At 42.3% G+C, this 20,644-nt stretch overlaps 1 protein-coding gene across 1 annotated transcript in view; it reads right to left on the bottom strand.

Annotated features, from left to right (window-relative positions):
- LOC306982959 (leucine-rich repeat transmembrane neuronal protein 4) overlaps nucleotides 1-19,390 on the bottom strand; it is a 191,728-nt gene extending 172,338 nt beyond the window's left edge. The window contains exon 1 of the mRNA XM_079582598.1: nucleotides 18,789-19,390. Within this exon, the coding sequence (XP_079438724.1) occupies nucleotides 18,789-18,792 (4 nt within the window). The 5' untranslated portion in view covers nucleotides 18,793-19,390. The remainder of the gene's footprint in view (nucleotides 1-18,788) is intronic.
- Between the last annotated feature and the right edge of the window lie 1,254 nt (nucleotides 19,391-20,644).

The raw sequence follows: 20,644 nt of genomic DNA, 5'->3' as shown, positions 1-20,644 counted from the left end.
TTTCACAAAGTTAGGCCTTTATCCAGGCGAGGCATTGAATTTATGCACAAGTGTGGCTTATGTGGTTCAAATGTTATCACACAAGCAGAAGAAATGCTCCCTCGTGCTGGTCCCCTCTCCTCCGTTCCCCTGCTCTCATCAACCACAGACGCCGCATGCACACACAGATCGGCGCTCGTGCCTGTGTTGCTGTGATGGAAATCTGAATGCAATTTAAACGTGGATGAGCGTTTATCAGGATAAAAGATGTGCTTCTGCCGCCACCACCAGCACATACACCAAACAGAGTGCTGAAAAACCCAACGGGCTTGGACTTATTTTCGAGCTCTGTTTAGTTGATGCAACTTAGCGTTTGTTTTTGAGGGGAAAAAATTAATAAACTGGGCCCGCAGTGCACGATGTTGGCCGTCCCATACATGGCTGGGAGCATTAGTGCAACACTGCTTTTAGCAATCAAGCTCAGCAAGACCCTGAGCTCAGGCACTGCCCCGGGGAAGTGACCAGCTTCTGTCTGACTTAAGGGAGGGAGTGCTCTGTGGAGCTCGCTGAACTCTCACTCGAAGTGAACGAGACAGTCCGGTGCTGTCTGAAATGGTTAGCTCTGTGGTGGTGCAGAACGCAGCGCGCCATGTGCCATGCTAACATTAAGTGCTGTGTAACCTCACTTCAAAGGCTTTTTTTCAAACCGTGCAGCGCTTTAAACACATGATATATCAATTTCCAAAAAGTAAAGTAAAATCTGTGTTTTAAGAGAGAGGGCAAACGTGGCTCTTTTTGGCAGGTTAATAGGTTCTGTGAAGCGCGCGCATCACAGAAATGTGGTGTATCAAAGCCCGGCCCTGATTTTAATTGTGCAGGACAAACATCTTAATGCCTTTCAGGTTTGGTTCGGATTCGATCACAGCTCTGTCGGTCGAGGGCCGGGCTTGGACAGAAAAAAAAGCGCCCGATCCGCACTAATACCAAAGCTATGCACCCGGCCTATAGACAACCAGGTTCAGCCTGGTGTCTCTAGTCGGACTCGGGATAAACCTTTAGATGGGAATCCATGTGCAAACAGAGAGAAGAGAAGGAAAATGCTGCTCTTATGTGGCTCTGACAGTTTTGTGCTGCTACTGCAATGTTATTACTTTAAGGTAAAATATGGATGAAAATGGGTAGTACAACAAAGGATTTTTTGTGTATTTTCTTATGTAATGAGTTCCCCAATGCAATGTTTAAACCGTTTCATGGGATGTTTTGTTAACTTGTGTCAACCATTAATCCTAACCCTAACATCCTTAGTATAACAGGATAACATAATATATAACAACATTATGAAAATCAATGGATTTATGTATTATGATGCTGTTGAAGTGAAAGTAGTCCCTAATGCTGCAATAAAATGCAATCCGGTATAGATGTGGCAGAATAATTTCCATGGCTGCAGTGCCACTGATGGTGTGTCTTTTAGATTCATTGATTGTCCCTGGAGGGGTGTGTTTCAGTTCTAAGCCTTAAGCCGCACTCCTTGTAATATTGTTACACCTGCACTTCATTTGTATTAGCAGGGCCAGATGTGATCAGGATCAGGAGAGCTGCAGACCTTCATTATGCTGTAAAAGGTACTGCATGTTGACAGAAGGAATGGGTTAATTTACTCTATTCTGAGATTGCTTTTGCACTTGTTTTAAAGGGCCAGTGTGACATTAGGAGCAAAGGAGCACATATTATAGGTCAGGAGTAGGGCAATGTCAGGCCTGTGGGCCAAAGCCGGACTACAAAGCCAACATATTTCAACCAACAACTGATCATCACTAGGGCTTTCAATAAAATACGCTGGAGGTGTGGCCCTAAATTTTGAACCAACCACAGGCCAATCACAGTTCAATACAACACCATGCGCAATATTATCCATCAACCACCCAATAACGACAAAGGCAAACATTACACATACACTTTGTTTTGATATTTTTGGTTGAAAAACAACCAAACATGAACAACTGCTGATGCATCTTTAGTCTTTTTTTTTCTTCTTTGTATTTGCAAGCTTTGTCTGATATGTTTCCCTGACTCCGCGTGGCTCAAAGGCATCCGGGAACATATGCTGTCCATTTCTCTCTGTGCCAAGCATCTGTTGATCCCATATGGGCATTGTACGCTCGTGTATCGATGCGTGTCTATTTTAGAAAAAAAAACAAAAAAACATTAAAAAGCGAGACACATTCTCCGTTTTATTGTGTGTGTGTTTTTTAAGACTCTTCCATCATTCTGTACAGATGGATCGAGTGGAGGGACTGCACAGATAATTCGCCCGGGCTATTGATTGCGCCGGCACATACATCAATCAACTTTCTTCATCTTGGAGCCAACAATTGCTGGTGCATTCAAGTAAATATTATGGACACCATACACAATAGCGATCGCAAGATGGAGTATGTTTGGGCGCTGCAGGTATACAATTTTCTCAGCTTTGAGCCAGGAGGATAATCAACAACTTTTGAACAAAAAAAGAAGAAAAGGTGAGGTAATGTGTTTTTTTTTTAGAGACACAGCTGTATGCTATATAATTGGAATAATAGTGACAGCTTGTAGCATGGCTGATGCCGTATTCACGAGGAAGACTACTTTCTGTTCCAACCTAACTTTCTGTCACTTTGATTGGCTAACCTTGACTCTGTGGCCGTAGCTGTATTGTTCTCAGTTAAGCCATCTCTGAGTTCCACTATCCACCCACACGTTCAGCATATGTCTGAAAGATCCATATTAATACAGCAACAACTTTAAGTGACAAAAAAAGAAGAGAGAAGCAACAAAAGAGCGACAAAAACATGACACAAATGTGCCGAAACCAAGACAAAAATGCAACCAAAAAAAAAAGACGATGAAAAAGCAACAAAAAAACGTCGAACACACAACGAAAATGTGGAAAAATTGCAGTGGCAACGCAACAAGAATGTTACAATCAGTTATTTCAAATGAGGCTGGCCTGGCCTATAAGCTGTAAACTTTAGATTTGGGTAAAGCCAAATTGAAGAAAAAACGATTGATTAAAGGCAGGGGACAAGAGGTTAAAGTATTCAATTTCTAGTAGTCAATTCCTTTAAATCTCTTAGCAGAACACCCACTTAAAGCAGTACTAAGTAACTCTTGCCCCTAGAGGCCATAAGCGCAACTGCAGGTGTCGGAGCAAGTTGCGATTTTTTAACGTATTAATTGTCTTGGAGAATAAATACTACGCTGACAGAAAAGACGAAGGGAGAGAGGGATATTGTACATCCAATTATACAATGGAAATATTTTTTTTCACTCAAACTTGGTAAAATACTGTTTAAAGTGATGCTAGCCCACAGCTAGCTTTGCCCATTAGCATGCTAGCTTCTTCTTCGTGATTCTATTAGTGTGTATTGCTTGCTCTGGTCCGGTGGCAGTCAAGTTGCAAACATGGTTTTCTGACCAGAGACACCAGGGGGAGATGAAAGACCCCCCAATCATCCCATAAACACTTGTATTCCCCCCACAGGGACTACGAAAAGGAGTTATTAAGGTAAACAAGTTACTTAGTACTGCTTTAAGTCATATACTTTACAATTGGGGGATTCGGCTCTCGGTCTTTTGGCGATGAAGAAAATGGGCTCTGCACCAAGCGAACTGGCGTACCCCTGCACTAGTTTATAGGCTGTAAGCTCCAGTCCAGAAGATTTTAAGTTTGGGTGAAACTGAACTGGCCCCTCAGGCCTGACGTTGCCTACCACTGAAATATAGTGAACACCCCATGAACACGCAACACTGTTTTGAGCTCTGTGCAGAGTCCATTGTGTAGCATATCGGATTCAAACTGAATGGAATGAGGGGGTCAAGTGGACTGGCTGCAGAAAGAATCCACAAGGAGTCTATTTTTGACCGTCTGTCATTGTTGCCGATACTGAAACATTTATTGCATCTTCCGTCCTGACAATGTTTGCCGTCCATGTGACCGTGGTCAGGACACTTCAGATTATATGACTGGAGAAAGAACGGAAAGATCCATGTCCAAGCAGTGAATGACAAATGGACTGATGCATTTTAAAGTGGCAAGAAAATAATGAAAAAAAGGAAAATGTTTTTCTTCTCACCACCGGAGACTTTGTCATCAACTAAGTAGCTTATCATTGGCTCCAACTATCGTCATTCTCTTGCCAATGAGTCTGACGCAAAGTCCGGATCACAGACACCCTCAAATGGGCCAATGAACAAGGTGAGAGCAGGTTCTTAGATTGAGAATAGGTAAGTAATTTAGTAAGTAAGCAGGCACTGTAAGTAGGTAAGCAAGTACATAAGCAAGTAAATAACTGAGCAGGTAGTGTAAATAGGTAATGCAATATTTATTTATTTACCTTGCACTGCAATAGAGCCAATGACGAAATTAACTGCCTACAGCCTACATTACTTTAGCTGCTGACAAAGCCTCTTCTAATGAAAGATGAAACATTCTCAATGCAAAAACTATGTTCTACATGTTATGACAGAAAACTCATGTACACAAACTTTTCACTATTGTATAAAACAGTTATATGTAAACTATGGCTCTGTTTAATCCATTGAGCCAAGTCACAAAATGTCACTGTTGTTTTATGCAACACCCTTTGTAATCTAAGCATTGGAGATGCTTCAAGTCAAACCTGTCTTTTTCTATTTTTTATGTTTCACTTTTTTTCCCCCCAGGAAGATGTTGTAACAGCCCCCCACTGCTTTAATCCTCATGTGCATAATAGGCTCCCTTTATTAGAAGAGACAGAGGTGCCATGTCTATCCACTCTTGCCTGACATTGTAGGTGCTTCAAATGAGAGCTCGCGGCGCTAATGCCGTGAGTAAGTCAACTCCCTTCTCCGTTTCTGCTTTTCATTTCTTTTACAAAGGAACACAAGGCGCCCTTTGTGGTAGTCACTCTCAACATGTGTGCCTCCATTTCTTCATTTGACTGCAGTACTTGAACAATTACGAATCTGGTAAGAATCAGGCGTCTTCTGCTTCCCCTCAGTGTGGAATATGCAAGTGAGGCACGTCCTTGAGACCCTTAGCCGTTGGAATGTTTTTATAATGTCGGGCTTCTTTTATGCATGTGGTACAAGACGGTGCCTTTACCGGTTCATTTAACAACCTTGCATAACTTTCTTAGCAGCTAACTCTAAGCTATTTTGCCAAGGACAATTTGAATAAGCGACTTCGGCGACGTTTTCACACCAATCCCTTCATGGCTACTAACCCTGTTACCACTATTAATTATTCAAAAGAGGACTAGGGCTCCACTAACAAGTTGCCACACACCCCCACCCCTCCATAAAAAAATATATAATTTCAAGCAGCTTGAGGGCTTGAAATGATGGTCAGACGTTCAACCTCCAGGAGTTCCTGATAGACTGTACAATTCATTATTCCATCAGACCAGTATGTTTGACTAGGCATAATGTAAGAAACACAGACCTGACGAAGACTTTTGTCTTGTCAGTCTCCAGAACATTTCTCCGAAAGTCTTGGGAATTATCAGGATGTCTTTGGGCAAATGTGAGACGAGCCTCTGCGTTCTTATTCATCAGCAGTGTCTTATGCCTTGGAACTCTCCGTTTTTGCTCCGTGTTTATCTTATAGTTGAGTCATGAACACTGACCTCAACTGAGCCCAGTGAAGCCTGCAGTTCTTTAGATGTCATTCTGGGTTCTTTGGTGATCTCCTGGATGATTTTTTTGATCTTTTCACAGAGGGGGCATTTTTTTTATTTTTTATAAAAGATAGGTTTTGATGTTTCTTTCCCTTAGTGAATGTGATGACCATTTGCAGACATTTTGTATTCGCTGGGAATGTCTCTGTGTGATATAAAAAATAGCTTGATGATCAGAATCCTTTATGAAATCACAGGGGGCATTTACTTTTACTTCTTCTGTTTGTTATTTTGCACACGTGTCATTTCCAATCTGGCAGTGATGAGTAACTTTGTGCTAGTTTTCAGCAAAAGTTTGTGAGCAGCTATAGTTAGGGAAGAGACAGCTCTAGGAGACACCGCTGCTATTTCTGCCCCTCCGTCCCAACACCGCGCTGGTAAGTGCACTTTACTGCTGACCCGAAATAAAACCAAATGTAGCTTAATAACTTGGCAAATGGACTTGCTAACTGGTGCACTTTAGGAGCTCGCAAGTGGCTCATTGGTATTTGCCACATGTCATTGAGAGGGAGAAAAGAAGTGTCTGGGCCAGGCTTGACTTGCTCACAGTGAGGACATCCCCAGACTGGCCTTAGCCATCCTATTAGTCTCCAATTATCTGTGAGATGATAGCAAGCACTGCCAAGTTAGCCTCTTTTCAACACGAAGAGAAGCATTGTGTCGTGATGCGCCTGCCCTGTATTTGCAGAACTGATTAGATTGAGTCAAGTGGAGCAGATAGCAATGTCAGTTTCAGCGGGAATAGGCCAGTAGCAATACCGAAAAAAAAGGGAATTTTTCAACATAAAAAAGAATTGAGTCACAGTTTGGAGCGTTTAATTCAATTTCTCTCATTGTTTTCATTCATGCTTGGTTGACGGATCCTGTCTATTGTTCTTTATTTTTTGTTAAAAATGCTTGTGTCCACGTGGTGCCTGCCTAAAGGTGTTCTTTAGTTTGTTTGTTTTTTTAACATTTCATACACGACCAACATATTCTGTGTGGAGTTTGCATGTTCTCCCGTGTCTGCGTAGGTTTCCTCCGGGCACTCTGGTTTCCCCTACCACTAAAAACATGTACAATAGGCCTGGATGGCTGATGTTTGGTTGTGTGTGTAAATGTATGGTGGATTGAATGTAAAATTGTCTCATGTAAAGCGCTTTGTGTCTGTGAAAGGCTCTATATAAATAAAGCTCTTCCTTATTCTTCCTTCTTCCTAAAGGTGTTCTTTAGTTTGTTTGTTTTTTAACATTTCATCCATGACCTACAAATTATTTCTGCCCTCGAATAGCCTTAATGCCAAGGAGATCAAGGAGCTAGTTGCTGTTATTTTTAGCCTAATTCAGGTTCATTCCAGTGCCACGGTACCCTATCTAGTCTTTAAAGGGCCTATGTATATCATGTTGGAGCATTTAGTCATGTTGTTATGCTATTTCCTTATTAAAAATACCCCCAGAGTGGTTTGTGGCTTTGAGCATCTGAACAGATGTCATGTTGGCACTGGAAGCTGTGAAGAAGGAGCTCATTCTAACCTATTCTGGACACACCTGTTCTTTTTTTCTTACCTAACAATAATGTGGCAAAAATGTGCGTTTGGCTACGAGAGCACAGACTTAACTCAACCTTCCTAAAGAAGAGGCCACTCAATAGAAGTTGTTTTTTCTCCGGGATTCGGCGACTATCAGCCAGAAGAGTGTATTTCTGTGACTGTCACTGATGGGTGTTTGATGAACCTTCGCCAGAACCAAAGTGGATTAACTTTTATAACCAACGTGAGTCCCATCACATAAACATTGATGGACCAAAGCGGTGGTGAGTCAAAACGCGTGTTAGCCTTTTATGAATCTGTGTTGCAGATGCAAACTCCTTATAACTGCATCGTGAAGTAACTTAACTTTTTGCTGTGTATTTTGTACTACAGTAAAGTTGTATGAGCGGAGAGAGGGGGCGAGGTTAACTGAATCGAAGCGTTGTGTCTACTGGGTTTGAAAACTACCTCCAGAAAATAATTATATTTATCACAAAAATGAGTATGCCACAGTGGTTGTGGTACAGTATATCACATAAATGCCTATACTTAACTTTGGAATGGTAAAATAGCATGATACAGATCCTTTAATGTACAAAAGTTGAATGGAATAGACCCAAATTACAATTAAACTCAAATTGCAGCCTCAAAATATTCCATACAAATCACTAATACATCAGCGTCATGTTGACTGAATGGCTAAGCTGCTAATTTGTTGTTTCAAAATGCAGCACTTCCCACTGTTTAGCCACTGTTTTTTCCCACGCATTGTTTATGTAGCTATGAAGTTTGCAATATTTATACTGTCCTTGTCAAAATAATTGCGCGCAGTAGTCACACAACACAGTAACAGTACAATTGTGCCATGCGATTTCCTAGTTAATCAGCTGTCCCCTGTACAAAAGAAAAGGCTAATTGCTTCCACTGTTCTTCCAAGTTGGGCACATGCCAGTCTCCTGTGCCAATCTTCAATTTAGCCTCCAAGACAATGAAGTAATGTTCTCTGTCAAACCAAGGTTATAGAGAAGTCGATGGAACGAAGTGAGATTCGATCTTTTATGTTGCGACAGGTTTGTCTCAGATACACAAGAAAAGTAAAGAACCTGACTAGGATTGTTAGACAAGGGTGATGAATATTACACCATTGAACGTTACGCAAGAACATGTAGCAAGAACACATCTTGCTCAATATTTTTCAATTCGGTAGGTAATTGCTATATTTATCCAAAACATCTATTCCATTTTTCCCTTGGCTTAATTGGTTCAACATGCACAGGAGATCACCTCTGTTCCTTTAAGATCTCCATCAAAACTAATCTCTTAATCTTAGCGACTAATCAGAGTCTAGTATCCTCCCGTGTCGACCAATGAGACGAGCTCTTCCTGTGAACCAGCCTGTCAGGCCCAATCAGGAGAGAGGGAGAGGAGCTTAATTGTTTATTTTTGAAAATTCTGTTCCTGCTCACCTCATTTTGCAAACCAAGAAGGGCTTTCTGGTTAAAGAGGGGACTAATTTGATGGTTTACTTTAGAATTGTACTTTTCTCTCCTCACTTTGCAAACTTACAGACTATCACTGTAATGATAGAATCACACACAGCCAGGCTGCAGGGCGAGTGTTGCTCAAATGAATGTGCACCTTGCTTTCAGTTTTATTTCCACTGGACATCAAACACAGCACAGTATATTCAATCTCTGGACTCTTTCTGGACTACTTCATGTTTTTTAATTGGACGTAATGACCTGGGCAATCAGAGGTGGCTGATTATTGCGAAGATTGAATTAATCATCTGTAGTTGGCCTCCTCGCAACTTTTCCACACGCTCTACACACTGGACCTCCATCATTAACCACAGTTTGGCCTGGCCAAATGTGTGCCACAGGGTCGATTTCACGTGTTCCTGGACACAGTGCTGCCTCTACTGTCCTCAGCCTGGAAGACACTGTGTGAGATACTGTAAGATACTGTGTAAGATACTGTGTAAGATACTGTAAGATACTGTGTAAGATACTGTAAGATACTGTGTAAGATACTGTAAGATACTGTAAGATACTGTGTAAGATACTGTAAGATACTGTAAGATACTGTGTAAGATACTGTGTAAGATACTGTGTAAGATACTGTAAGATACTGTGTAAGATCCTGTAAGATACTGTAAGATACTGTGTAAGATACTGTAAGATACTGTAAGATACTGTGTAAGATGCTGTAAGATACTGTAAGACACTGTGTAAGACACTGTAAGATACTGTAAAATACTGTAAGATACTGTGTAAGATACTGTAAGATGCTGTGTGTGTCCGTCGGCAGGAGCCAAGGTCATCCAGAGAAAACCAATGTAAATTTTCTTTTCTTTTTTTACCACCACCTTGTTTTCAATAGACTTTTATTTTCTTTATTTAGCTCTAATTACATAATTTCCTTTGGATAAACATTTGCATGAAGCTGCTGATTGTAACTGAATGCACACTCTCTGTGCCGTTTACCTATACGCAGGAGCTGAGACAAAGGCACAAGACTCAGGTAGGGCCGGGCCACTTCTGCTGCCACCGCTGTTCATTTATCTCTGTCAAAGCCACATTTGCATTTTAGATCTTAAGTGTAAGGTCGTTTTTGCAAAGTGGAAAATAAATTGGCTATGCTTCACTTCTTCAAAGAACTCTGGGAGAGTTCGGATTCTTAAGTCTTGCTTTGTACTTTTCCCCAAATGAGCTCCATCCTCACCAGTGTCTTTGCATTGAGAGAGCCTTCCTAATGTGACATGCAGGAAGGCACCGTTTGGTTTTGTGGATTGTTTGCCAACCAGGGGTACAGGGACGGTGATGGGTACCAAGTCCAGTGATTAATGAATTGTGTTTGTTTTTCTAAGATTCTCATTAACTGGCAACTACCAAAGTGTTTTATTGCAGTGAGTGTTCCTTGCAGCTATATTTTCCTATAATTTAAGGAGTTATGGTAAACAAAGAACATTTACTTAAAGCAGTACGAAGTACCTCAAGCCCCGAGAAGCCATAAGCACCACTGCAGGTGTCGTAGCCTGTTGTGTTTTTTACTCATTAATTGTCCGTGAGAGTAAATACTACGCTGACAGAAGGGAGGGAGGGATCTTGTACATCCAATTACACAATGGAGATAATTTTATTCACTCAAAGTTGGGTGTAAATACTGTTTAAGTGGCGCTAGCCCACAGTTAGCTGTGATTCCATGGGGATGAAAGACCCCCAATCATCCCATAACACTTCTATTTTCCCCATAAGGACTACGAAAAGGATTTACTAAGGACTTACTAAAGGATTTACTAAACAAGTTACTTAGTACTGCTTTAATGGGACTATACGGAGTTTAAAATGGTAAAAATAACATATGTAATTTCCCCCTTCTACATGTTCAGCCTTGTCCTAATGTGTAGAATGAGCTCAGACCTGTTCACCACAGCTGCCTCTAAAATCCTGCACTTTCACTCAGAAAGTGGTTACTTCAGTCCGAATTGCCGTGCCATGCACAAGTTTAATATAGAAGGTGCAGTTACACTTATGACCTGAGGTGACAGTAGTGAGTATAAAATGGCCAACTTGCATCTAGTCCCTTTAAGTTAACTCTGCTTAAGAAGAGTTTGTGTTGATAGAGTCGTATTTCTGTTTACAGTGTAATACTTTGGCTCCACATTCAAAAGAAAAACAAACAGACACTCTATTACAGCTTTTGTCACATTTAAAAGCCTTCTAATGCTCACTCCAGAACAGTAGGTGGTGCTGTTACGAGGTAGCGTCAAAGTTGCCGCGCAGGTGTTTTTTTTTTTTTTAAATCACAGTTATGATTCATAACACTTAAAATAAATATTTGCACTCTCTACTTTATCTATTAATCGAGTCTACAAGTAGTAATTGTCTGTTTAGATTTGAGTAATGCCACACTGGAGGAATTGCTCCCCTCAGGTGGGAATTAAGAGGTTTATACACCAACAGTATAGTCTTTTCTCAGTCATATTTGATGATTTGTAACCATTTGACTTGCTCATATACTTTAATTTATGACCAGACCCTCACAGAATGCTGATATCGAAACTGATATTGAATCATACATTTGTGCTACAACATTTACATTTTCTATAGTTACCATTCACTTATACACACACACAGCTGAATGAATTTCATAGAACATTTTCTGTCAGCCGTTGATCTTCCCACACTATGACCTTTTTTAATTGTTTAAGGCTGCGGGAATCGATCTGAAAATCAGTCCGCATTTCAGAACCTGCGGGAGACATTTCCGGAGAGTGTAATTAAGAGAATGACAACCATTGATTTTTCTACTTTCAGTCTAAGTGTAGAGACATTTCTATCCTTGCAAGCTGCTCTTAAAGCTGAAGAATCCCGTATCTGTTCTTTTTCACGCCTGCCACAGCTGACATTTTCTACATGCTGCCCTTTGAATAATGTGAAAACTTCGGAAGGTCATTCTCACTTGTGTTAAGCTAGTGTAGTCTGAACTTGAATAGCAAAAACTCGTAACCAGCCAATAGCAGACAACTTTAGGACAATAAATGTTATTAAAATTGTTAATGAATTGTCTGGTGCTTATTCCAGTAATTACTGTATGGGCTTTAGGCGCTGTGGGCACATACACGCATTGAGTATGGTCAATTTGGATTCACATTTCAACTCTCTGACTGCCACCGACCAGAATTGCCGTTGTAAAAATGCGCATCGTTGCCTGCCATGATGGTAATTCTCGTCATGTAGACTTTTTAATATGAGAGAATAGCATGGGGTTCACTATAGTAGGACGACACTGGCAACAATCCAGGCTACGACTGTCCTGTGTGTCCTATTGCACATGCAAGAAAATGCATCACTCCCAGGAAAAGTCTGCGGAATTGGGCAGAGGAAGGCCTGAAAAAAATATTCAAAGAAAACAGTAGATAATTTGAATATAGATTTCCATCCATCCATCCATTTTCTTCCGCTTTATCCGGGGCCGGGTCGCGGGGGCAGCAGTCTAAGCAGAGATGCCCAGACTTCCCGATCCACACACACCTACTCCAGCTGTTCTCGGGAGACCCCGAGGCGACACCAGGCCAGCTCGGAGACATACAGTAGTCCCAGGCCTGGAACACCTCCCGCGGGAGGCGACCATGCGCAGCTTCTGAATATAGATTTAAAAAAAATAAAAACAATTCTGGGATGTTTTTACATTTTTGAAGTGGGAAGTCACAATTTGTTTTGGGGATGTTTTACACACAAAGCATTATGAAATGTTTCTTCAAAGAACTGCTTCACAAAAGAGTAATTTTTATCCACATTTTGCCTTCAAAGGACTATTTTTGATGAAAACTACCGTTATCCATTCGCAACTGACAAATCTATTATAAAATTCATGAACAAAATTGAAAGTAAAGACTATGGGAGTCATATACTAAGCCAGGTGCTAAATTGCTAGTGATTGCTAATGAGCAAGTGCTATTGTGTGGGCGCGTTGCACCTGATTTACTATTAGAAACTGTGTCATTAGTGCCGCAAATGTGACATACAAATTAGATTACTGTGACACTGCTCTTATTCCTGACTGAGCATCTTTCAGGGATCATTAACAAAGTTATGATGGATAAATCACAGATGTCCACGATCAATACTTTTGCCTATCACTTGAACTAAAAAACAAATTAATAACAAACAAAATCAATCCTCTTGGGTTTAAAGAAATAGCTTGTACTGCCTGGGTTTTCTGTCGCCATCCATCCATCCATCCATCCATCCATTCATCCGTCCATCCATCCAACCATATTCTTCTGCTTTATCCGGGTCACAGAGGCAGCAGTCTGAGCAGAGATGCCCAGACTTCCTGATCCACGCACACCTCCTCCAGCTGTTCTGGGGGGACCCCGAGGCGACACCAGGCCAGCTCAGAGACATAATCCCTCCAGCGTGTCCTGGGCCTTCCACGAGACCACGTCCCAACAGGACATGCCTGGAACACCTGCTGAGGGAGGTGACCAGGAGCCATCCAAAACCTCAGCTGGCTCCTGTCTATGTGAAGGAGCAGCGGTTCTACTCTGAGCTCCTCCCGCGTAACTAACCAAATCTCTCAATTTACTGATCAATCTACGTCCCCCTCACCTTTAGTCATGAGATCTGGGACTACTGTCTGTTGCCTGCAATTATTTAATCATGTAGCTACGTGCAGGTGATGGCACAGGAAAAAAAATACAACAAATCTCTAAGCCCTGGCGTGCTCATCCTGCGGTATGCACGTATTGGTTCGAGCATATGTCAGCTGCTGTGCGTACGACCCTATCGAGGATGGAAACTAGCAGGAAACAGTGAATGTGTCTGAAGATTATGAGGTTTTTTATCACAGATCGATCCAGCAGGAATCCACACATGCATGAGCTTGCACTTCGGAGACGCCGGGGGATGAAAGGAACAGGTGAACAGCGAACATACGCCTGGAGCCTCCTCATGTATTATCAATACGCCATGGCCGTTGTGCACAGACCCGGAGGATTTGATAAGGATTAAGGACATGGGACCGACTCTCCAAGGGAAACAATGTCGCAGGTAACGTGCACTGTCTGTATAACCCCGTACGCCACCAAAACAACCCAGTTATTATTTCATCTTTGTTAATGAGCGAAGACTCTTGAAAATGAGCAGAAATCAAGACCCTACAGCACACTGGCAATCCTATGGAGAGTTCACAATGCCAATGATTGATGGCATATGTGCACTTGTGACCAACTTGGAAACCAACACTTGTCCTTTAGGATTGCAATTAAACCACATGGGCATAAATGCAGTTCACTAAGTGTATTCATCACGTCTGCTGCCACTAAATCCCTAAATAGGGCTCTGTTATTGCCTCCACCCCGTTGCCCTACTGTTCCCTTTGCCACAAAGCAGATTTCTTATGATATGGCCCATGAAGCGCAAGTGCAAGGCATGCTGCTAATGAAGAGCACGGCAGCGGTGGCTTACTGGGACCACGGATCTGTGTAATCATCACATAATTGCGGGCAGCAGCGCAAAGCTATGGGGACAGGGCAGGAGACAGGCACCCCGACATCTGGAGGAGCCCCCATGCAGAAGTAATGCACGGGGAGGAATGTGAGTGAGAGACAGGGATACAGTATGTGCAGTATAAATTGCCAGTTAAGGTGAGGAAATCTTTTATAATAGATGCAAATATTTTAAAACAGATTAAGCTGGAAAATATGCAAATGTCACTTAGCTATATGAGCGTCAGGGGGCACGAGTTTGTCTCTTTGGATGGGGTACAGCCAACCTCATCTAGCAGCCTAAAAATCGATTCATGAGGAGCCATTGCAGGCAAACTTTTTAATATAAGACATGTAACAATTTGTTGTGAAAACTCAAAGCAAGTGTCGGACAGATTCTCATCAGAAGTTTGACAAAGTTCCCTATATTTTCCTGAACCTATTCTAATTCAAAATCAGCCCTTCCTGATGTCTAGGACAAGGGGAAATAAGTACAATGCTCTTGTGTGATGAATACTGTTGTAGTAGACTGTAGAGATAGTAGTTCATAGTGTTAGAGATCGTATGCTTGAAAACTCCTGCATGACTGAGGGCTTACACAAACAGTAGGAGTTGCAGTACTAATTAGCTGTGCATAGCAACACAAATATTGCATCTGCACCCATCGCTTTGAATTTTAATGAACTAAAAAGATATATGTTTCATCGATTATATTTGCCTTCCGCTTTAATGTAGCCCCCCGCTTTGCAAAACGCTGTGAGTTGTGTACAAATTGTGCTAAACAAACAATCTTCCCATGCCTTGTCTGGTCTAGCGGTGCTAATGGTGCTGGTGGTAAAATTCACTCCTGAGAACAATGAAGTCTGCCTTAACCTTACGTTTGTGCCCGTTTTGAGGCAGATATCATTTGAATCTCAATGGATCTTTTGACTGTTTTCTTGTCAAGGTTGTCCCAGGGCCACTGCTTTCCAAACACTCTTCAGGAGGGCGACCAGAAGCCGTCTTTGTGTATTACAAAAGCATTGTCCCGTTTCCAGCCGACATAAATTGAAGGCGAGCAGCGTGCAGTCCTCCCCATCCCTCCGTATAGCGGGGCTGTGCATGTGGCGCCTTGGCTCGTATTGACTTGGTGCAGTAACCCCACTGTAGGTCGATACATCATGGGCCTAACAATTAATGGCACAGCAGCAGCAATGAACTTGGCCATTTGTATACTGCTTATAGATGGCCACTGGTGATTAGGCTTCCCTGGACAATAATATCAGACAAGGCACCATGAGAAAAAGACCACAAAAGGATAGATATCATTGGTGCAATTGGATAACTCGTGGGAAGATTTAGACAATTAGGCTCGGAAGCTGACAGTCTTCCACAAACATTACCTTACAGGGCCTGTAAGTCTGTCTTGTGTTTCTAAATGCAGGCTTTAAAGGAACAGGCCACCGTTTTTACGTACTGAGATATGTTCTTACCTTAGCTTTGACGAGTTCTTTAGGGCCTGTCTGATCTTCCCCCGTGCCTTCAGTCACGTAAACACAGCGCAGACGGCGTTAGCATTTAGCCTCTCCTGCTCTCCACTATAGCTCCACAACAGGTCAAGATAGAAGCTACCAAGCTCTTCCACGTTTTCCCTATTTAAATATGGTTACGTGAAGTGTTGCACTACAAAGTATAATTACACAAAATTAAACAATGTGGATTTTCTAAGCGGATAAAAGGGGGGACTATATTGTAAGGCGTAATTATACCAGGAGTAATTTGGCATCCGCACAGTAAAGTGAAGATTAGTGCGCAGTAAAGTGAAGATAACTGTGCGGATTTCGAACTACTCCTGGTATTATTACGCCTTACAATATAGTTCCCCCTTTTATCCGCTTAGAAAATCCACATTGTTTAATTGTTTAAAAACGTGGAAGAGCTTGGTAGCTTCTATCTTGACCTGTTTTGGAGCTATAAAGGAGAGGGGGAGAGGCTAAATGCTAACGCCGTCTGCGCTGTGTTTACGTGACTGAAGGCACGGGGGAAGATCAGACAGGTCCTAAAGAACTCGTCAGAGCTAAGGTAAGAACATATCTCAGTATGTAAAAACAGTGGCCTATTCCTTTAAATTGGACTTTCACGCTGACGAGGGGCGCACTATGAAAACGTCCACTCCAGACTTAAACACAGTAAGTGGGCTACACATGTTTTTATACAAATACCAGAGCCAGCAGTATGTTCTCTTTCCCTCGGGACATGGACAATGTTTAACTCACAGTGGAATAACGATTGTGGTTTCTTAATGCAAGAGCTTGAAAATGATGCAGCCTAAATGGTGAAGGAAGTACATGAGGCCACACACGATGTTAACGTAAAGATGCGCCAAGAAAAGGCGGTGTGGCGGCAACAAGACGCATGCGAGAAGCCAGTCACTTCTGCACTAACACTGTTGTGCCACGCGGGTGGTCGGGCCCATTTTGTCACCAGATATGAATCAACTTATTTATTTATTTATGTTTTATTCACTATTGGAAAAACCCGGAATGGCATATGACACTTTAGGCAACCCATTTATTTTTGTAGTGCAGTTTATATGCTGTGTAAATTGTTTGCACATACAGAGACATTTCCCTCTGCATTTGGCCCATCCTCTAATGCCAGCGGGGCAGTGAGTATTCACAGTTCAAGCCTTTTGGGACTTTGTTCTAGTTCTTGAGTCATGATCTTTGTCAGAACTTCCTAATGCTAAGAGCATGTCAACCAAATGCATTCTCCTTTACAGCAGTGGCAGCATTTTGCAAAAGAAAATGATCAGTATAGTTTATGTGGTGGTGAACACTTAACATAGAGGATAGGTTGCGTTCACATGACATCACCACATACTAAAGAGCTTATGTCAATGAAAACTGAGTTCGTGCAGCTAAGAATGTATTGCTAGTAACTATGGTAACTGTCAAAAGTTGTTTTTTTCCTCAGTTAATGGCTGATATCTCGGTAATGGCTGGGCCTATCCACTTAAACGGGCATGAGGATGAATGTCTTTTCTGTCAGCACAAATGATCTTAGGTTAAACGTCTAAAAGTGGCGACGTTGCTCAGAAACAAGTGTGCCGTGTGAGAGGCTCAATCCTCCACAAATAAAATGACCAGATCAAACATTTGTGGATTTTCCCCTTTTTAAAAAACTGTATTGACAGCTGCTCTCACTCTGAAATGAGGAACATCATCAAATTCCAAATCGTGAACACAACCTATTGCATGCCCCACGTCTGAGGCATCTTCGCTTTCTGTTTAACGCCGTGTCTCTGTCCTTCTGCTCTTGCGGCTCTTTGACTAACAAATGAAAGTGACCTCGGTGTCTGGTCCATGTTTATAGATATTTGGTTCAAAATGCAAGTTCTTGTTTCGACCAGATTTAGTCCTGGTTTAGCACTAATAAGTTTACCTGGCTAACCTGGTTCAGTTCTCACAGTAAACTGACTAGTTCAAGGTGAGACACTGCAGATGCAGAGAGAAAACAATTACATTTCGAGACACACCTTTGGTGCTTAAATAAATATGAGGAACTATATAGCTGTCTTTTATGTAAAGTTTTAATTTGAAAGTAAGGCCTTTTGTGTGTAAAAATGGCCAAAATAGCCTAAAATGAAACAATGGGGGGAAAAAGCCATGTTTCAATGTATGGGTTGGATTTGTATTAATACGTTATTACTGAGATAACAACAATTTCCCAGGGTTCAAAGCACTCAATAAATTCAACGTTAACAAATAAAATAAAAAATCCTTCTAAAAACACCTTCCAAATCTTGTTAAGAACAAGAATGGCACATTTGACGTCTATAGGAACCATTTTAAGGGCAGGTTTTGTCGCCACAATGTGGGAAAAAGGCGTTTTGAGAAATGGGTTCTGGGGTTACTTCACACACACACACCTCTGAGGAGAAATGACGAAGATGAAGATGAGGCAATTCAATATGGTTGTGTCTCATTACAGATGACTCAAGTTTGCCAGGAGATGGGTGTTTGGAAACAAGAGGTTGCAGACCACTTTGCTCCCTCAACAAAAATACAACACGATCCCTGTAAAGTGTGGATTCTCCAAATGTATTCCCTTTACAGCAACAGAAGTACAGTGAACGTTCCCAACAAAGCTACAAAAATAAAAAAAATTAAAAAAAAGGATTTTCTGGAAAAAGGTTCAAGCTTGACCACAGCTGTTCTTGCTTGAGCCTATACGCTCGTTAAGTCAAAGCACTCATTACTATGTAGCACCACGCTCTGCAAAGTTGACCGGGCTCCAGCGTTCTCCAAATCGTGATGAGCATATAGCAGTAAATTCCAATAGACAGGCACACATCTTGAGTAGGAGGGGATATCAGATGACTCAAAGGGAAGTATTGTGTCTTGTCATAAATCTACAAGAGGGCAAAAGCAGCCCCCCCCCCCCCCCCCACCCCCAAGTCCTGTACGGCAGCGGTGGGGAAACCGTGGGAAGGCATTGCAGCTCGGACTAATGGCACAGGCAATGCGTAACGGGGACCCCAACCAAAGTCTCCCCCCCCGAACCATTGCTTAGGCACGTATGAATCACACTAAGAAATGTACATTCAAGTATTAAACAGCAAACTTACCCATATTCGCTGTTCGGTCAGCTCCAGCCAACACTTTTTTTTTTTTTTTTTTTTTTTTTTTTTTAACGGCTTCTGGTAGTCCACATGACCCGTTCCCCCGCGCGCACTGTCACTGTCCCGATCCACAACACGCAACACCGGTATGGGGCACACTCCGAAGCGCACCTGCTACTGCTCCCCCCCAGTTGGATCCAGCAGCGAGGCAAGGCAAGGCGAAAACTCTCCCGTCCCCCCGCGCGCTCTTCTTTCGCTTCTCCCTTTGCGCACTTCAGCGAAACGAAATCACTGACATGCGTTCAACTCCACAATCCACCGAGAGAAAAGGGGGGGTAAAAGAAAAAACAGAGAAACAAACAGGCACTCCGATTTCATTCGCCAAAAAAAAGACTGAAGAAAACACCTCGTTGTGCATTTTTTATCATCTCCTCTCAAGTCACAGCCCAAAAAAGAAAAGAGCACCGCATTTGCCGCATACACTCATAAAGAGACATCCGACATATGCGTGTCACAGTTTCGCGCGCGAGGAAGGGGGGAAATCCATTTCGGCTTTGCTGGAAAATAGGAGAATTTCCCAGTGAGTTAAATTAAGTAAAACCAAGAATCTTTCTTTTTTTTCCTCCCTCCAGGGCGGCCAAGCAGAGCGAGCGGCGCGCGGTGTCTTCTCCTGTAGGGGGGTTTCAATGCATGGAAAGAGGAGTGAAGTGAAGCGGCGTTATCCACAAGTCTCCGCCGCCGCTGATGATGATGCTGCTGCTGCTGAGAGAGGCGACATTCAGTTGGGCATCACCAAACAAAATCCAGGTTTTGGTCCACGGGGGCGGGGGGGGGGAAGGAAGGATAGGAAACGAGAAGCCGTTGTTAATCTGCCGTGTGTCACAGCAACTTTGTCGGGCAGAATCCTAATGCCCTCTTCTGGCGAGACTGCGACCCGGAGAGAGAGCGCGGGAGAGAGCGGGAGAGAGGGAGGGAGAGAGAGAGAGAGAGAGAGTCGTGGGAGAAAAAACGCGGTGCACGCCATGTACTGCGCCACACAACCATAAAGTGGCACAACTCGTGTCATGCCGGCCGCCTTTACGCGCGGACGTTCATCGGCGTTTTATAATGGCTTCGGCCCGCGCATTATTCGAGTTGTCATAATTTAACTCAGCATCATAAAGTGGAAGGCTCTAGAATAAATATCATGTGCGCTTGGGTAATTGAAAATGAATGCCTATTCCATTCATTGTGTCGATTCAAGGCAATATACTTGAGGATGCTTTTCTTCAAAGGGGTCAAAGTGATGTCACTGTCTGTTCCAGGAGCCTGATTATAAGCCTAGTAATGAATGAAAAGCAAACTATTAATATGGGTTTTGTATTGTTGAATATTGGTTTGCATAATATCAAGAGGATTTCTGCCTTTGACGGATATTGCAAGAGCTAGACGTTTTATTATTGTTATGTTTTATATTTAGCTCAATCACATCATTGTTGTATTATTATTTTTCTTAGTTTACTTACTCATGTCTGTGCTTACCAAGTATGAGCTATCCATGGTGCTGAAAACAAAGAAGAAAACCACGATCATAACAAGAGCACGCAGGGACCGGTTGCATTAAATTGAGCTGAATCAACTGGCAATACATTATTCAGCCTCGTATGCATAACAGTACGTAGCCCAAACTATTATCTATTTGCTTATTTTATTTGCTTGTTTGGATAGATTGATACATAGGTCGATAAACACAGATCAATCGCCTTTATTTAGTTTCATTCGTAGCCCCAATTTACCTTATCCTGGCCCGCCCACTTTTGCCTCTTTTTTTTTGCCACGGATCGGCACTTCCTTTGTCGTTTGAAATTCCGAAAATCGTAGCG

The sequence above is a fragment of the Gobius niger genome (genome assembly GCF_951799975.1).
Source record: "Gobius niger genome assembly, chromosome: 2".
NCBI lineage: Eukaryota > Metazoa > Chordata > Actinopteri > Gobiiformes > Gobiidae > Gobius > Gobius niger.
Note: the sequence above shows the minus strand (reverse complement) of the source record. Positions and strands in the feature narration are given on the sequence as shown.